The sequence below is a fragment of the Varanus komodoensis genome, unplaced genomic scaffold (assembly GCF_004798865.1).
Source record: "Varanus komodoensis strain SLA01 unplaced genomic scaffold, ASM479886v1 scaffold12, whole genome shotgun sequence".
In the NCBI taxonomy this organism is placed as follows: domain Eukaryota; kingdom Metazoa; phylum Chordata; class Lepidosauria; order Squamata; family Varanidae; genus Varanus; species Varanus komodoensis.
The window spans coordinates 21,990,490-22,008,654 of record NW_025335349.1 but is presented as its reverse complement, the minus strand read 5'-3'; the positions used below and the strand labels follow the sequence as shown (position 1 = coordinate 22,008,654).

The 18,165-nt window shown below is 44.0% G+C and overlaps 2 protein-coding genes across 3 annotated transcripts in view; both read right to left on the bottom strand.

Annotated features, from left to right (window-relative positions):
* The window catches only part of MAL2 (mal, T cell differentiation protein 2), a 21,301-nt gene extending 20,687 nt beyond the window's left edge, over positions 1-614 (bottom strand). The window contains exon 1 of the mRNA XM_044421502.1: positions 438-614. Within this exon, the coding sequence (XP_044277437.1) occupies positions 438-575 (138 nt within the window). The 5' untranslated portion in view covers positions 576-614. The remainder of the gene's footprint in view (positions 1-437) is intronic.
* A 5,302-nt stretch (positions 615-5,916) lies between these two features.
* COLEC10 (collectin subfamily member 10) overlaps positions 5,917-18,165 on the bottom strand; it is a 38,137-nt gene continuing 25,888 nt past the window's right edge. Inside the window, exons 6-7 of one of the 2 annotated variants that reach the window (XR_006413895.1) lie at positions 15,874-17,369; positions 5,917-7,198 (exon numbers count right to left, since the gene is read on the bottom strand). Coding sequence is in view for 1 of the 2 variants with exons in the window: in XM_044422035.1 (XP_044277970.1) it covers positions 16,978-17,369 (392 nt within the window). In the remaining variant the exon portion in view is untranslated. Of the gene's footprint in view, positions 17,370-18,165 lie in introns of both variants that reach the window. The other variant, XM_044422035.1, reaches the window with a different exon arrangement.

The following is an 18,165-nucleotide window of genomic DNA, read 5'->3' as shown; positions in this document are numbered from 1 at the left end:
ACAGGAGTAGCCATCCGAGGAAAAATAATACATAAAAGGAACTCCCATCTTAGAATTACTCCATATCGGCTATTCCTCTCCCTTAACACAGCAATACAAAGATTGCCTAGTGGTTATGGGGATGCCATAAACCACCTCGCACAATCTGCCCCACCCCAGATGTTTTGGACTCTGACTCACTGGACTCCTGACCATTGGCCACGTTGGCTGGGGCTGATGGGAGTTAAAGTCCAAAGCATCGGACCGGGCACGGCTGCCCGACGCACTCACCCTGAAGGCAGGCCCTGGGAACTCAGTGAGCCTCACTTCTGAGCAGACTGGCACGGGGCGCGCACTCGCCCCGGCCTCCGCCTGCTCACTTGTTGCTCCCACGCTCCGCTCGCCCCCCGCTCGCCCGCCCGCCCCCAGCGCTGCCTCGCCACTTGCGCGGGACTTACGATCTCCAGGCAGATGAAGGCCCCCGAGTAGGTGCGCAGGATCTCCACGCCGGAGGGGAGGGTGACGCGCGGCGGGGGGTAGAAGGCGGTGGCGTTGGGGGGCGGCGGCATGGCGCCCGCGCCTCGGGCGGACATCATGGTCGCGGCGGGCGGCAGCGGAGGGCGCCGAGCGGGCGGAGCGGCGCTGCGAGGCGCGATCGGGAGCCCCTGACGTGGCCGCGGCCAGGTAGGGCAGGCAGGCAGGCGGGAGGAGGGGAGGAGGAGGAGGAGGAGGGGCCGGGGAGCGGAGAGCCGCAGGTGGCTGGCAGGGAGCGTGCAGTCAGTCGGTGGGGCACCGCCCCGCTGCTCGCCCGCCCCCTCTCCGCGCGAGCCGAGCGGCCTCTCCCCTCACCTTGCTGCGCCCTGGCACCTGGCGATCACCGCCGCGCTGCCCCGGTGGGCGGAGGGCGCCTCCTTGGAGAAGGCGCCCTCCCCCCGGCCTCGCCGCTCCCATGGAGTGGGCAGAAAGGGCGTGCTCGGCGCTGCTCAAAAGATCTCCTCGGAGACCCTGCGGAGGCCCTAGATAGACGCCCGTATGCCTTCATATCTAGTGGGCTAGGTTCTTGCGCCGCACCTTCCTAGCCGCTCCGGTTCCGTTGCTACCCTCGAGCAAGCGCAAACTCCGGACTTAGGAGAGCGCCGGCTGCGTGATTTTTAAGGTCCAGAGGGGGCCCGCTGCATCTGCGCTAAGAGAAGGGCGCAGTTCTTTGCACGTTTAGACAGCAAAACGAGGCCCAGCATTCCCTCATCTTGGCTGAGGAATAGGTGTGGATTTGCACCAGGGTAGGGCCCTGGTTTTTTATTTTTAGTTTAATAGCGCCAGTAGACACACTAATTTCAGCCCCAAGAAACCTCATGTTAAGTGGGTTGGCCCATCTGGTATTAATATTTTGGAACAGCCTGCTTCAAGTTGAAACTCAGCAGCAGGAAGGAAAAGACACTCTGCATATGGTCAGAAGCATTTCTTTTTGTTTTAACTGCTTGACATATCCTGAGTCTGAACCCTGGCATTGGGGTGAAAAAACTCAGAGGGAAAATCCTAAGAAGGAAAGCAGTGCTACAATGTAATCCCCTACTTCTCAACTCAAAAGGTCACTCCATTGAGTTCAGTGGGGTTTATTCCCAATTAATGGAGGCTGTAACTTTATCCTTACTTCAGAAAAAAGTATCTATTTTTAAAAATCGCAAACTGGTTCACAAAGTAAAATTGCGATAAAACTAATCAATAACACAATAAGAAAATATTGTGTGAAAATAACCAAAGGTGACTGAAGATTATACACATTCATGTACTACCAAGTTCTATTGAACTGAGTGGGGCTTACTTCTGAGTAAACATGCCTTAAACATGCCACTGTTAACTCTGTGCCAACAAAGAATCTTGTGGCACCTTAAATGTTAAGGAATTTATTACAGGGAGTGATTTGGGGTACTTAAGGTGCAATCCTTTTGATTGTACTGCCATGGTTGAAAATGTTCAAACTTGCAGACTTCCATTCATCCAGTGCAGGGCAGTAGGAACAGTGGCGATGATCTGTGCTTTGCAGCCAGCATATTTTGATCAATCGGGTGTGTGTAGGCCTTCTTCCCCATTTAGTCCTGGTAATGCTTTAGAGGGGGTGGGAAAGATTCTGGAATAGCCTGTATATACAATCAACCAGTGCCAGTTTGTTTTTATTTACATAATGTTTGTGCCAGAATAAAAATATTTTTACGCCTTCACTGAGATGCTTATCTTGCGTACATCAAGTGTTTAGCAATACACATCAAGCCCATTTCAATTCCAGCTTCGAACACTATAAAACATGGAAAAGTCAAAGCAGAGTTTGTGCATGAAGATTTCTGCAAGATGCCATACAAGGTGGATCTATCTTACGTTCTGTTTCTGAAGTACAGGGAAGATTGCCCATTATTACGTACTACAATGGCAGCAATTATGCAGAAGGGGAAAACTAGCAGCACACTCAGAATCTTTCCGTGTGAAGCATTTCATGTGTGCTTGTGGTTTCTCACCCTTGGGGAGGAGGTGGAAGAGGGTGGGGCTGTCCCAAGGGCGCCACTGCTGCCCCAAGCAGGGGGCAACCCACTGGAGGAGGCCACCAGCTCCCCCCTCCTGGCCAGCTTTGCAGCAGCGCAAGAACAGAGCTTTCCAGACGCATCTTTACATCCCCTTCCCAAAGGAGCCTGTGTCCTCTCATCAAGGAGGAGCAGTTCTCAGCCATTCGTGAGAGGTCTACCTCTGAACTGCTGACAAGAATGGCCACCTGGTGCCACCGTGCGCTGGGGAAAGCCTCTGACAGCCACCACTTTTTGAGAGTAGCAGAGGATGTTTTGCTGCTCTCACCAAGTGCCTTGTTGGCTGTTAGGCTCAGAATCGGTTCAGATGGCATGACAATCCACCATGTCACACAGGGGTGCTCTTCCACGGCACTGTGAGGGTCTTTTAATAAAGGATGGATGGTCTGATTCTAATTCGTTGAGTTTCTATTCGATGGAAAAGTTTTCTTCCACTCTACCCATGACCACCAGGCCACTGCTTGCAGTTGTGCATTATAAAGGCTTTTGTAAGTATTGTTATGTACCATCAAGTTGTCTCTCAGTTATGGTGACCCTTTGAGTGAAGGCCTCCAAAATCTCCTGTCTTTGACAGCCCTGCTCTGGTCTTCGAAGTTCAAGGCCAAGGCCTCCTTTATGGAACTGGTCTATCTCATAGTTGGTCTTTTCTTCTTCTGCCTTCAACTTTTCCTGGCATTACTTTCTTGTCGAGGGAGACCTGCCTTCTCATGATGTGCAGGACAAAAGACAGCTTGATTTTGTCTAGCTTGATTTGATCTAGGACCTTTTGTAATTAGGTCCTTTGGATTTCCTTTACCCTAAAATACAGAACATTATCAGCATTCCCTTCACATCCACCTACATCTTGCTGAATTATTGGTTGCAAACTTTCAGCTACAGATAAGTTAATACTCCTATCTAATATTTAATATAATACTGTTGTTAGTTTTGGGTTTGGACAGGTCTGAGCTGGAACATCTATCTGTTAGGCAAGTACCGACAATATGTTGACATGGGAACTAAACAGCAAGCCACTTTCTCATTGACCCAAGACCATTGTGGGGCAAGATGGGGGAAGAGCCATCCTGCTATGAGCTGAGGCTGCTACAAAATAGGTGTCTGGAAGTGAAGGAGACTGCAGTTCTGAGCTCTGGAAGTTCTTAAGAGGAAGGACAGAAGAAGTGACAGATGTCAATGATGGGCTCTATTCTTCATGGTGCTGGCTGCCTCCTCAGATCTGATGCATAAGCTGCAGATTTTGGCTGTGTGCCGTCAGACTGTTTAAGTCAGCTTTTCCCAACTGTTTAAGTCAGCTTTTCCCAACTAGATCACACTTCAGATGCATTGGACTACAACTTCCATCTTCCCCAGACAGAATAACGATTAGCAATGCTGGCTGGGGTTCTTGGGGTTTATTGTCCAATACACCCAGAGCTGGTTTAAGCTGAGTCTCTGCCAGTGCTCAAGCTTTAGATTTGTAAATAAATGCAAATAATACAAAATGCAGATAAGCCCCTGGTGTGTTCCTTCGGAAGGGAAACAAATTCAGCTAAACTTCTCACAGCTCAAAGAAGAGAGGAAAACATGTAATATTCATGCTTTACTAAATGAATATAAAAATTCTGGTCTAACTGCATTTTGCTGAAATGAAGGAGAATGTGATTGATTTGGAAGTGATTCACATGGGGGCTTTTTGGATGCCTGTTCTTTGATATTTTTCCAGCTCTTCAGTGAGTTTCAGGGACCTCCCACAGGATTTCTCCTTTTTGTACACAGGACACACAGCCTAGTAGGTGTGGCTCTAATGAGCATCTGTGACTGCATATCAGGTTTCAAGATGCTTTTTTTTAAAAAAAGAGTGATTCATTCTACTGGGTGAGGGCCTACCAGCTCAGTACGTTCTGGTTTCACTGCATAGCTGTATCTGCACAGTAATATATGCAAAGCTAATGTTGCAATCTCTAAGCATGAATGAAGCACATGATAGTATGCAGGATACTATGCAGGCCTGATCCTGAACTGGGATGTAACCTGTCGTGAAATAGAAACTCAGCTTTCTCGTGTGGGAGGAACATTTCGACTTATAGACGTGCACCACTGGAAAGCTTGTTCCATTTGCGCTTGATGGACTTTTAATACATTTCCAACCCCATGGCCAAAAGTGGGTTAAGTTGTTTTTATCCTGCGCAGATTTGGAACAGAGAACTGTCTACCTCTAAAGTAATTTGCAGACATTTCCACAGCGTTTTTAAACAATTGCAAATTTCAGCTGGTTTAAAAAAATGGACGCTCTGTGCTGGCTTGGCTCATATCAAATTGGGTTGGCCCTAGTACAAGATTAATGGAATGTAATCTATGGGGGTAGGTTAAAAAAATCACTCCCCATTGCATTCCTCAGAAATCCCAATTTGTGCTGTTCATAATGAAAGAATGTCACCTTTGAAGAATGGTGACATTCTTTAAGAGTGCTTTAGTGAAGATTTAGCCAGGACAGAGCTTTTGGGGAAGACCTGTCTAAAAGAATCTGCTTTTTCCCACCACGAAAATATATGATGTGATACGTACCTATAGTCAGAAATGGTTCATTCTACCACCTCTTCCTACACGAAAACAGGCAGAAAATAACACGAAGCTCCTGTGTCTTAATAGTTGTGTAAAAGAGATTTCAGCAACTGGCAAGCTACTAATAACGATACAGAAGTCCTCTCCTGCTTAGCATCCAGCTACCTAAGACCTTTTGGTCCTGTCCGTAGGGTTTTCAACCCTGACTGCTCTTTAGAAGGCCAGATCCTGAAGATGAAACTCAAATACTTTGGCCACCTAATGAGAAGGAAGGACTCCCTGGAGAAGAGCCTAATGCTGGGAGCAATAGATGGCAAAAGAAGAAGGGGACGGCAGAGGATGAGGTGGCTGGATGGAGTCACTGAAGCAGTCAGTGTGAGCTTAGGTAGAGTCTGGGGATGGTGGAGGACAGGAAGGCCTGGAGGAGTGTTGTCCATGGGGTCGCGATGGGTCGGACACGACTTCGCAATAGCAACAACAACATGAGACCATCAGTTTCTCTTCTGGCAGTCCTGCTCTTTGAAGTGTCACTGCACATGGTTCCCCACTAGGCCCGTCTTATTTGCGCCTGGCCGCTCTGTTCCTCAGTAGTGAGGAGGACGAAATGTGGATGTGGTCATTTATTATTTGTGATGAAATTATTGCAGTTCCTATGTAGGTGCCCTGAAAAATACTTCCAAGTAGACAGAGGGGACTGTATAACTTTTCAACATTAATTTTTAATTGTGTATCCCAATGAAACAAATCAAAGCAAACCCATAAAAATAAAACTTCCGAATTTGCATAAATTTGAAAGAATTGCCTGTTTTCACTCACCCACCCACCCACACATATGAACAAATCACTTACAATAAATGCATATAAAATATATACCTGGGTGTATATATGTATATATGAAAATACAATTATCAGTAGAAACCATTACGTAAGCTTCAAGAAAGGCAGATTAGGTGTCTATATATTACCCATTAACAGCTGGTATCTATATGCCACCCATTCAAATGTTGAAAGCATTATTAGATTCTCAATCTCGTGTATTATAGGAGATGGACAATTATTGTTTCCATGCCTTTAAACTGTCACAGGAATGAAGAAATTCATTTCTGTTTACTTTGCTTTTACTTCTGAGCTACAAGTAAACACTTTAAGAGAATGTACTCAACAGTACATATTAAAGAATATTCCAGGACAAAGTTTGGCCATATCATGACCTCCTGCCAAAAAGAAGCAAGTACTGGAGATTGCCAGAACATATTGGTAAAAGAAGCATTTAGCATATTATACCTCAGCCATTAACTGACTTAGACATTCCCTTATTAAAGAAACACTGTGGCATCCAATAAACATGAAACACACATTTTTGCTGAATAAGATGTATCTAAGCTCCATTGCCACTTCTGATACAGGTGATAAGAGGTGATCCATTGACTGGGTCAAGCAGGAGAGCTCAACTCCCTCTTCCATTCCTGCTTAAGACCCTGAGTGTCATATTTATTCACTGATAATAAATATTTGTAAACTTTGATTGTGGGTGGATATATAGCATCAGCCTAATAAATGCTTTTAATAGTGAAGGAAACTCCGAAGCTATAAATGCAGTGGGGGCAAACCTAGATTCTAAAAAATGTTGCGATGGCAAGTAATCCCATTTAGCTGTAGATGTGATTGCACCATAAGGCGGCTCCCTTCAAAATCTAATTTGGGGTACCATTGAAAGCTATAGGAAAGGAAACAGACAGATCTGTATTATGGAGCAAGACCCACCAGTAGAATGGGGAAGGATCAGGGCTCCTGCACTTTTACTCATTGTACAGAAGAGAGTCTCTTCTTCTATGTGGTTAGCAAATGTCCAAGAAAAGATGTCCTCTTGCATGCACTCATCCTGCCCATCTTCTTCAGAGAGTCCTGCCTTCTCCTGATGTTCTCCTGAACAAACCCGTCTACAGTTGGATTCACCATTGCTTTTTGATTATTGGTTGCATTGGTCGGTGTGTGGGTTGCAGTGGCCGGCTTGTTGAAGCCCAAATGAAGTGATGGTTCCTATGGAATTGCAAGCCATCTTCATAAATTATGAGCAATGACGCTTGCTGGATCAGGTCCAAAGCCTTTTATGAAGAAAGGCAAGCAAGGAATGTCATTAGATGGGTTTTTCTTCTAGACAGCAGCTGTTCTGCGGTATTCTGGAAGCACAAAGCAGCTGTAAATCTATTCTAACTAGGTTAATCCAGGAACACACCTGCTCTGGGCATGACAACCGCAGTCCCATCCAGCTGGTGTGTCCCAGAGAATCTGGGCCTTGGTGCTTATACGCTTTGATTCACTGCTGTTGACTGTCAGTTTCATGCCACTGAAATTCAGCAGGGTGTTATTGTTGTTGTTACGTGGTTTTTATTATTTCCCCCTGCAAAACAGTTCAAAAAGGACCTAGGAATAGTGACGGTTGTTGATAGTCTGTTTCATTTTGGGGCCTGGTAAATTTGTCATAGGACCTTGAAACACAGTTTTAAGAAGTCAGGAGTATTTTGCATTGTTTTAATGGAGGCTTTAGATAGTCATCCAAGTGTAGTGGGTGGTGTCAAGCATTATCTTTTGTGTTTGCATGTCATAAAACAGTAGCAACGTTCTCTAAAGCTTTTAGCTTCCAGGTAGCCTGATCCCATCTAATCTTGGAATCTAAGCAGAGTCAGGCCTGGCAAGAAACAGGATGGGAGACTGGAGTAGATGATTGTTATAAACTGCCCAGGGAGCTTCTTCTATGGGCTGTATAGAAACACCACAATAATTCCCTCTTGCTATTTTTAACTGTTTAGTCAGCTTCTCTGCTAATGCAATGTTCCAGAGATGTGAACACTTTTAATTGCAGATCTTGCTTGTAAGGCTATAGGGTTGAATCAGATTGTAGTCTGCCAATGGAATTCGTTGGTTCTGTCCATGGAATAGGAATTCCAGCTCTTCAATTTCTAGTGTGGACAGTTGCAGCCAGGAGAGGAGAGGGAGAAATCCCATACCAGGGGATATTAGAGTTAAGCCATAATGATAAGCTCCATGCCCAAGAGGAGACATTAAATGTATTTCAACATGTAGCAACTGTGGGATGAACTACATAAGCTCCTAGTAATGTATATGCCATCAAATGCCACACTTTGCTCGTGTGGGAACTGGCTTCTAGAACTGAGCTGCAAACTTGTGAATCAGATAGTCTAGTTTAAGAGTTTGTGGCCTGTGTAGGATGTCTGGAAACCGCCAAGTTGGGAGGCATAGAGGCATATGGATGGATTGAGCCCCAAACCTCTTCTCCGCAGTCACTCTGACAACCTTGGAGAAACAGCCAGTGTGATTCTTCCCATGCTGGCTGTGAGTTGGGTGGGCAGGGTTTTCTGAGCATGGAATCCCAGCTCAGATTCCCTGTTTTCTGACATCAGTGCAGAAACACCAGTTCATCCCTTTGCCCTTTGGATGCTGTTTAGGGGCCATAGGATGCTCTGCCCAATGATTGTAATTCTGTGTGTAAAAGATTTTATATTATGTTTCTCTTATCTTGCATAGTGATTATTTCTGAGAACCACCCAAAGAGTTTCAGCAGTATAGAAACAATGGTGATGGTAATAATGATCTAAAATTACATCTTGCAATGCTGAATAAGGGTTGCTTCCCAGCAGTGCTATAGGGTGCAAACTTTTCCAGTGCTTCACTTTTTCACAGAAAAAGTTCTGTTTCATTTGTTAAAAAATGAATGTGTAACAATTACAACTGAAATAATAGGCAAAAGTTGTAAATCATGTTCTTCAGGGGATTATCCCTGGCAATTATGTGAGAGGGTACATATACGTTATCGAAGTACATCTGTGTCTCAGATTGAAATGAAACTAATAAATAGTGACAGTGAAACAGAAGTTGCCCCAACAACCCTAATGGGAGGGTGTTGAAATGGGAGTCCAGTTGTCAGAATTTTGTGCAAAGCTGTTTGTGTTGCTGAAATGTATTAGTGTTTCAATAGTTTTTAACAGCATTTTTCTCCCTTTAAATTTAAACTATTCAGGGGAACGTTGACAACCACTCTATAAAAATGGGGGGACATTTTGAGATACTCAAAGCCTTGAAATTTGGAGACATAGATGCATCTGCTACAGAGGGTAATATGATTGTGATCTTTATAATTTGGAATTTCCCCTTCTAATATTTCAGGTTAAGTAATTGTGGTGCATTAGAATGATTTTTTTTTTCAAAATGGGTCCTAGATCAAAGCAAGGCAGAGCTTTCTCTGGAATCAAAAATGATACAACTGAGGCTGTTATATCTGAGAAGGCAAAACTCCCTGGAGAAAACAACAGTGTTAGGACAAGTCGAAGACAGGAGAAGAAAAAGACCAACTACTAGATGGAATGTCTCCATAAAGGAAGCCACAGACCTGAATTTACAGGTGCTGAGCAAGCCTGTCCAGAATAGGACATTTTGGAGTTTTTTCATTTTCATGCAAATATAGTAAACATGTTGAATTAGATCCCTTTACAATAGGGGTGGGCAACTTGCAGTCCTCCAGATGTTTTGGCTTGGAACTCCCAGCAGCCCTAGCTAGCATAGGTAATGGTGAGGGATCATGGGAGTTGTAAGCCAGAACATCAGAATCTTTTTCAATGGAAACCAAAGAAATTGCTATGCAAATGACTGAATGCAAATTATGGGAAAAATCCAGTTCAAAAATTTTCAGAAAAGCCATATCCCTGCTACTTAGTAATTATTTTTAGGTCTGGTTTCCTTAACTGGGTAAACAGGTCATTGTTTTTTTTCTGCAATCATAGCCATACAAGATTACTACAACCAGTTTATAAAAAATGGGCCCATCCCCAGGAAACTTATGCAATATGCTCTTTTGGTTTTTCTTTGACTTCAGTAGAATTAGTAAACCAGAGCACTTGATTAAGGATACTTCAGTCCAAAAGTCAGCAAACAGGTTTGTATTTTGCTGTTCCATTTTCAAAACTTAAGCCAGTTCACCTGCATTCTTCTTGTTACCTTGTCTCTTCTCACAAAGAAATAAAAGTTGTTACACACCACCTTCAAGGAGTTGTAACTTGTAACGTTATAATAAATTGTGATGTCTGTGTGCATGCTTTACAAGCAGAGAGCCAAGCACATAGAAGTGTTTTATGCTCTGTGAATCACTAAATCAGTGGTTTAACGCAAGAGCGTGATGCTGGGAAGCACTCCCTAGGAACAAGAAGGATAACATTTCATTTGCAGCTGAATTTTCATAATCCTCACACAACTTTCCACAACCTGCTGCTCCCTTACCATTGCCGGTAGCTTTGACCATTGACTAAAATGTTGGTGGATGATGGGAACTGTAGTCCAACACATCTGGAGGACACCAGGGTGAAAAAGTGGAAAGTAGATGTTATTGGAATTTTGTCCAATCTGGGCTATTACCACTACTCTAGTTTGGAATGTCTTTTAGAAACATGCAGTGCTTCTATCAAAACTATTTTGCTACTTTCTCAAGAAAGTGTTTTGTGGGGATTTTTAAAATCACCATAGTAACTAACATTTTATTATCCATTTAGAAGAAAAGCAAATGCATGGAACCCAAGACCTACTTTCATATCTCTTTTTCTTTTTTAAATTCGCTTTTAGACTAGGTGAACAGAACCAACACACCCTCAGAAGAGTGTGTTGGCTGCAACCGATTAAAACTAATTCCTGCCGTTTAATCAAAGAAAGCTTTAGCTGGTTAATCTACCAACTGAAGTTTGTCCTTTTGATGTTCATTTTGTGCATTGCATTTGCAACTCGTCACTGGTGGAGGCTGGATACTTGGTTGGGTAAACTCTTAGTGTGAACTAGGCAGCTCTGTTCCCCTTGTGTTATTGTGAAATAGATGCTACTACAGTTCCTCAAGCAGGGATTTAGCTCCATATTTGATCTTATGTGTATTAAATCCTGCTGCCAACATTAGTAGACCTCAGAGTTGTAAAGGCTTTTGCTGCAGTTACTTTAAAATATGAATGTAAATCCTGCTCCGTCTGGGATGCTCATGTATGTTACAAATGTCTTGGTTCTGCTTTCTCTTCCACTTGATGATAATCACTATTCTTTATTTTATTGCTGTACCACACAATAGCTAAAACCCTGTGGGCACTTCACATCAATTACTCAGCAATACAGAGAAAAAAAAGATACAATTAAAAAGTGCTACAGCTAAAATCAAAGGGCGTTATAAAATTCCAGTAAAAATATAAATAGTTTAAAATTTCCATATGCAGAAATGAGAAACATCTCAAACAATTTCAGATGAATTAAACAGCTAAAACAATTTCGGTAAAAGTAGACCTAATTAGGATGGCTGGCATAACCCATCATAGGCCATTAAATGAAAACAAATGCCTGGGAACAGAGGGAAATTATAATCTGATGCCAAAAATATGGCCATGTTGGTGCCAGGTGAGAGTCACTGGGGAGATAATTCCATAACTGGGGGACGCCAGTGAGAAGGCCCTCTTCCTTCTGGCCTCTTTCCTGGGTTCTCTTGGAGTTGGCAGTTGGAGAAAGTGTTTCATGTACAGAACGGACGACACTGCAAGCTGTTAGTCGGAGGGGTCATGAAGCACTGTATTATTACATCTGGGTCAAAGGTAAGAAGAGGCACAGGAACAGGAAGTATAGGAGCAATGCAATAGTGCCATTGGTAGTTACAAGCACAGTATTTGTATAGTAACTCCGTAGCAGAAATGTCCTGGATGACAATCATAGGGTCAGGATAGGATGAGGTTGAGAGAGCCATGCCATCAGACAGTGTGGTCCAAAGCTGTGTAGGGCTTTATAGGTTAAAACAAGCACTCAGCTTTCAGGCTCAAAGGTGATTTAAGGTATATTGCTGGGCTAGCTTATAAAGAAAAAATTCCTACAACTCCCAGCATGCTCCAGCTGGTATTATACACATATGAAACAGAATAGTAGACTAAAATGGACTGTTCCACTTGTCCCTGCAAGTAGGAAGCCAGCAAAGCAAGGAAAGAGATGGGGAAGAATCTTTCTCATTGAATATGCTCGGTACACGTTTCTGTCTCGGTCTACAAAGAAACTTAGCAGGATACAGTTCACATGGTAATGCTCACGGCAAGGGATGGGTGCTGCTGATGCACAGGATGTGGCCCTAGGATACCACCCCAATATTCTACCTCACAATTAATCTACACGGGTAGACCAGTCCTAACTTCAGCAGAATGGCAATGATCCAGCTAAATTTAGCACCTTTTCAAGGCCCATTGCCTGCAATTGGAGAGTCGATGCTTGCACTTCATCTTCTAAGCAAATAAAATCATCATCATTATCATCATCGTAATCAACAACAGACCTCAGTTTGTACCCACAGCATGGTGCAAAACATATACTCAAAATGAAACACGGATGTGAGTGCTGAATCATGCCCAAGAGTGAACACACCTTCAGCACACACATGCACACCTTTCACTGTAGGCATTTCTTCCTAGTTTGCTTTGTTATTCTGTCCTGGTATGCTATTCTCTGCTAAACAAGACTGTACAAGTTTTTATGAACTCCACCCCTTTAATGTAACTTGGAGAGTGGAACGTTGACTCCAGAACTGCACGATGAAACATCGTCATGGGAAAAATTTGGGGGAAGGCTAAGGGTGGGGCAGGAAGACAGTCAGGCACACCAGCTATAAGATCTTGGAGAGGGGAAGGTCTTTCTTCTAGCCTGCAGTTCTCACATCCCATGCTAATTGCACATCAGTTCCAGAGTGGCCATGTGCCACAGTTAATATTGGAAGGGATGCCATCGCCTTTCATTGGGTGCCTGGGCCTTCAGGGATCTACTGCCCATGCTTCAGCTCAGCCACCCGCAGCAAGGCAAACTCCAGCATCTTCTTGCCCCTGTGCATTGCTCCAGGGGGATGGGGCTCTTAAAGAGGATACTGAGGAGTTTTCCTGCAAGGGGCCATTCATCTGCTGTATCTCCTTTTGAATTTGTTGAAGAATTGAGATCCCGGTCCTATAGAAGGTGTGCTTTCTTTCATGCTTTTCTGCAACCTGACCTCATGGTGGCACTGTGGTGTAGTGAAATATTGCACTTATACAAATAAAAAAAAATTCTTTTGGATTCACAGATACTGCATTTTTCCCTGATCTTTTAAAAAATGCTCAAAGAAAGCTCACTTGCCCCCTTACACTCATCTCCAACTCTTTCTTTTTCCTTCCCAAGAATGATAGGGACTCTTGAGCTTTCCATCTCCTCCTGGCAACCTCTCACATCAACATTTCCTTCCTCCTGAACCACAACTGTATGTCAGTTTAGCCCCAGAGTGTCTATGACAGAAGAATGGATCTCAGTGAAGGGTTTAAGGTTCATCCGGCTTGGTTTTGAATTGCGATGGTTCTTCCAAGTTATTTCTCCCAAAGTAATGTGCATTTTAAATTTGTGTTTCTACTCAGTAAATGCTCTTTCCCTCTGTGTGTCTGTGTGTGTGTTTGTTGGAATTGCCTCCTTTGCCATGGATGTCCCTTTGGATTCCAGGTAATGTTGGAAGGTCCTCCTTGCTTCCCCCACACCAGTTTTTGTGAGTGAATGAACATCTTGGAGAACATGCTTCACACTTCGTACATGCATCTAAGATAAGCACGCATGGTAACAGGCACTTATATGGACAGTGAAAGTGACCTATCAATGCAATCCTATAGACAGGTGGGCATGTGTCTGCTTTACAGAGAACAGTCCCTCTTTGAAGACATCCTCTGTTTTAAGGTTGCCCAGTCCAAGCGTGAGTATCCAGGGGACATGAAGTTAGCCACCAACAGGGAGCACCTGAGCACTAGATGAGGCAGATGGGTGCCTGGTTCACCTGTTCACAGTCTTTCTCATTGTGGTGCATTAATGCATGTCTTTTAAAAGGCACAGTCCTCTGCATGTCCGAACAGAAATAAGAGCTGCAATGTCCAGCATGCTGGAAATTGTATTCTGTTTTTCTGTTGGACCTTGCATAGGGTTTAAAAGTTAGAATCTGCCTGGAAATGGACTGTGAGATATATTATATTTCCCTTTAAAGGTGCAATCCTATGCAATTCAGCAGAAAAAAGGACTTACTCTCAGCTGAGGCATTGTAGGTCTTTTCTGCCTAAGTAGCATAGGATGGCTCCCTAAGTTATAGCAAGTCTTTCTAAATGTGCACACACACACACCTTATGCAACTTGAAATATTCTGTTGCAATGCTGCGTGACTTCTTTTTTTACAGGTCACCCTGAACTTACTTGGGACTGAGCCCTATGGGCCTCTGTGACGTACTTCCATGCAAACATTAATCAGATCTGCTTCCAAAGAACATCGTATACAACAGATGATGTCTTCACACCCCCTCTTTTTCTGCTTTCCAGTGTTTCCTTGCAGGGCCAACTAGATCTGGACAGTACTTGACCTTCCGGTATTGTTGTGGATGTCATTGCTCTGAGCTGTGGGGTCATTCCTATCGCTCCTTTCAGCACCTCTGCCAGAGGCACTGGTTTACCTGAATGATCGCACCCATCCCAGGAAGTTCATGACTCAAGCACTGTCTCCCTAGCTAACCTGCAATTCAAGTTCCTCTGCTTGTTGTGCTCTCAGCTGGGACAAAACGAATGACACCCAGAAAGAGGCCCCAAAGAGCTGAGCAGGACATGATTTCAACCACTTCCCCTTCTGTTGGTTGGAACCAGGCTGTGAGGTGGGCACCGGGCCATGGCTTACTCTTCCCCACCAGGGTGCCTTCCAGATGTTCTGGACTATGACTCCCATCGGCCCTGTGCATTGGCCATGCTGACTGGGGATAATGGGAGCTGTAGTCCATCATAGCTGAGGCCACCAGGTTGGGGAAGGGTACTTCAGTTGTTTGCAAAGGTACTTTTTAGTTTAAACTAAACTATATGTAAGGACTGCCTTTGAGTGCCACCTGCAAAAGAGGCTTAGAAGGTGGCAGCAAATGGGAACTTCTTGGTGGTGGCTCCTCAGTTATGGAAAGATGTCAGTAAGATCCATCCAGCACCAACTTTTTGGCCCTATGGTAAGACTGTCCTGTATTCCCAGGCATTGGATGGCTGCTTTAACCAGGCTAATCATCTTAAAATTGAAATTGTTTCAGCTGTATAAACTGGCTTAAGTTGTACATAATGAAATGTTATGAAGTATTTTATTGCATTTGTATTTTATTTTGTATTTTATTCAATCTGTGTTTTATATTTTGTGAACTGCCCAGGGAACTTTGACTGTTGGGTAGTACAGAAATGAAATGAAGCAAACGAACAAGCCAACAAAAATAGCATCCAAGGGCATTTTTACAACATATCATTTTATAATGCAACATTTCATGTTGCAGTGTGTATTTCAGCTTGTGTTGTATTCTGATCCCACAACCATTCTGTGAGGTAGTTGGGCCCCATGGGTAGCATCTTCTTGGAGAACTGGTGTCCCCAGATGGTTCTAAGTAACATCCCCTTGAAAGCATCTCAAACCACCCAACAGCTGCTTTAGCATAACACTGCAAGATGCGCATACTGGGAAAGAAGACTAGATTTACGCAGGCGGGGGGAACATGACCGCAACGGTAGCATGAACGTTAGCACTGCAGCGGGCTGGTGTTGGGGGACACCAGTTCTGAATGCTTCCCATGTAAAATGCCCCTTTGTCCGCTGTGCAGGTTTTATAGTTGCTGGAAGCACTCCTAACCGTTATCTGCACCTGTTCTGCCACCATATTCTTCTGCACGTGTATCTCATTGCATTCAGTGGAACATACCTTCAGCCACAGATAGTAAATATTTTGAGGCTTGCTGCCAGAGCTTGACAACCATCCACGCTGAAGATCTCCTTTCTTCATTCTCTGGTGGCCATGGCACTTCTCACAGATATTTATGCATGCATCTATTTTCAGTTTTTATATACTACCTGTCATGTTCTCATCTGCAGGTGGTGCATAAGAAATAAGAATAAAAAGAGTCGAAGTCCCCTTTCTACAAATATAATAAAACCCAAGACTCTCCAACATCTATAATGCTCAGGAGCAGCATAGGGTACAATCTTGTGCATGTGGAGACAGGCAAAAGTCCTACATGCTGCCTGGGGCATGCTGGGTGTTTTCATCTATCTCCATATGCATAAGAGTGCATCCTGTCATGACAGCTGATGTTGCAAACTGCCAGATTCCAAAGTAAGCTGCAAGATCTTTAGCATGCACCAACAGTGCAGCCAGATTGGCCCATGTCTTGCATCTGAAGAAAACCTGTTCCAGAGCTTGGCCTCCATTGCAGAGAAATTTCTCTCTCTCTGGTCACTGCCAGATGAGCAACTACAAGATGTGGAGCAACCATTTGAAGATGATTGCAGAGCTTAAGCAGGGCTAAAAAGGAGCCAGCAATCTCTCCACCATTCGCCAGTTTTTGCCTGTAGCCAGGCGTGTGTGTGTATCCAAGATGTATTTCTGCAGAGCATGGGAAGCAAGAGTAATGGGAGAAAATAGTGAAGATGTGCCCTTTTCGCTTTCCCCAACATGGTGCCCTCTAAAAGTTGCCTCTACTATCCCCATCATCCCTAGTCAGCATGCTGGCTGGGGCTGATGGGAGTTGTCACCAGTGAATCTGGAGGGTGCCTGGTTGTTGACGGTTGCTCACTTTTAATATACAGCAGACCTGACGGAGAGACTTAGCAGGTGATACAAGTCTCCACTGCAGACTGCCTTACCAAAACATCTATTTGGGGTTAATTCCCATCGTTTAGAGTATAACATCCTATTATTGTGCGACATCCTTGCGCCAGAAGCAAGTTGTCCTCCTAGAATCTTAACTCTTTAGCTGGCTTATGGAGAACCACCTTGTGGTGGACCACGTGGACGCTCTCCAGAGCCTTAATTTCTCTTCTTTGGGAACTCACAGACAAAGTACATCGTGAGGTGGCACTCTGTGTCATTCCATTTCCCCGAGCTGAGCATTTCCACACAGTCTTCTTGCCCCAAGGGGTCCTGTGGCTCTCCTTCCTTCCAGTTGCTGTAGTCCTGCAATAGGGTACCGTCAGCATACATGAACTGGCCCTCCTTCTCCATGTCACTCACCCCAATAAAGACTCGGAAAAGGCCACTCTTGGACACGTAGTCGGCGATCACCGCATTGGCAGCCTCATCCTTGGGCATTGCAAGGATTCCATCTCGAATCTGGCAGTCATTGAGGGCTTCCTTGTAGCTCTTTTCCTCCTGCACAATGTAATAGTATTTCTCTTCTGTTTCCCTGATACCTGCTAAAACTTTGGAAGGAGAGACAGAAAGGGCTTTGTTAAAAGCAAAAACAAAAGCCCTTCCAGCACGCTCACAAACTAGCCTTAATTCCAGAACCGTGCTCATCGCACACATGAAATACAGTTGGGGATTGACTGGGGATTAATTAAATATGAATGCATATATTTATATAGGTGTCTCATAACAGACATTACCTGGAAGGCTCACAAATATAGCATTTAATCTTTTAATGATTAAAAGAAAAATACGATAAAATAAAACATACAACAAATTATGGTGTTTTTCCTTTTTAAAAAACCATTTTAGGTCTACTGTGTTGTCTGAACCCACTAATGGTATTTTGCAATGGCAAGTTTAGTCTTGCGAAACCATGGTAAGAAACAATAACATTGTAATAATCTAAATGGTCATTTGAGCCAGTCCAGGTATGATAACAAATTAAAATGCCCATTAGCTTGTGCTTTTTGCTATGCTATTGTCACCCCTGAATTCTGCTACATCATGGATGGAAGCCCCTCAAATGGCTTGAATATATTTTTCTTCTTTCTGATGAGCCATAATTATAGGAAGGTATTTCTCCCCTTAAGCAGCTGGCATCCCTTTTCTAACATCTTTTTACGCCCTTTAAATGCTGAGATTAATTTTGTGACCTGGTGCAGATACCAGGAATGCATCGCCAACGTGTGTATTGATACATTCCAGTTTTCTCCTTTAAAATACACACAATCAGCAATGAGGGAGGGTTTCACATGCGCGCTGTTCACATGCACTTGCTCAGAAACCAGCACCAGTGTGCAGACTGTG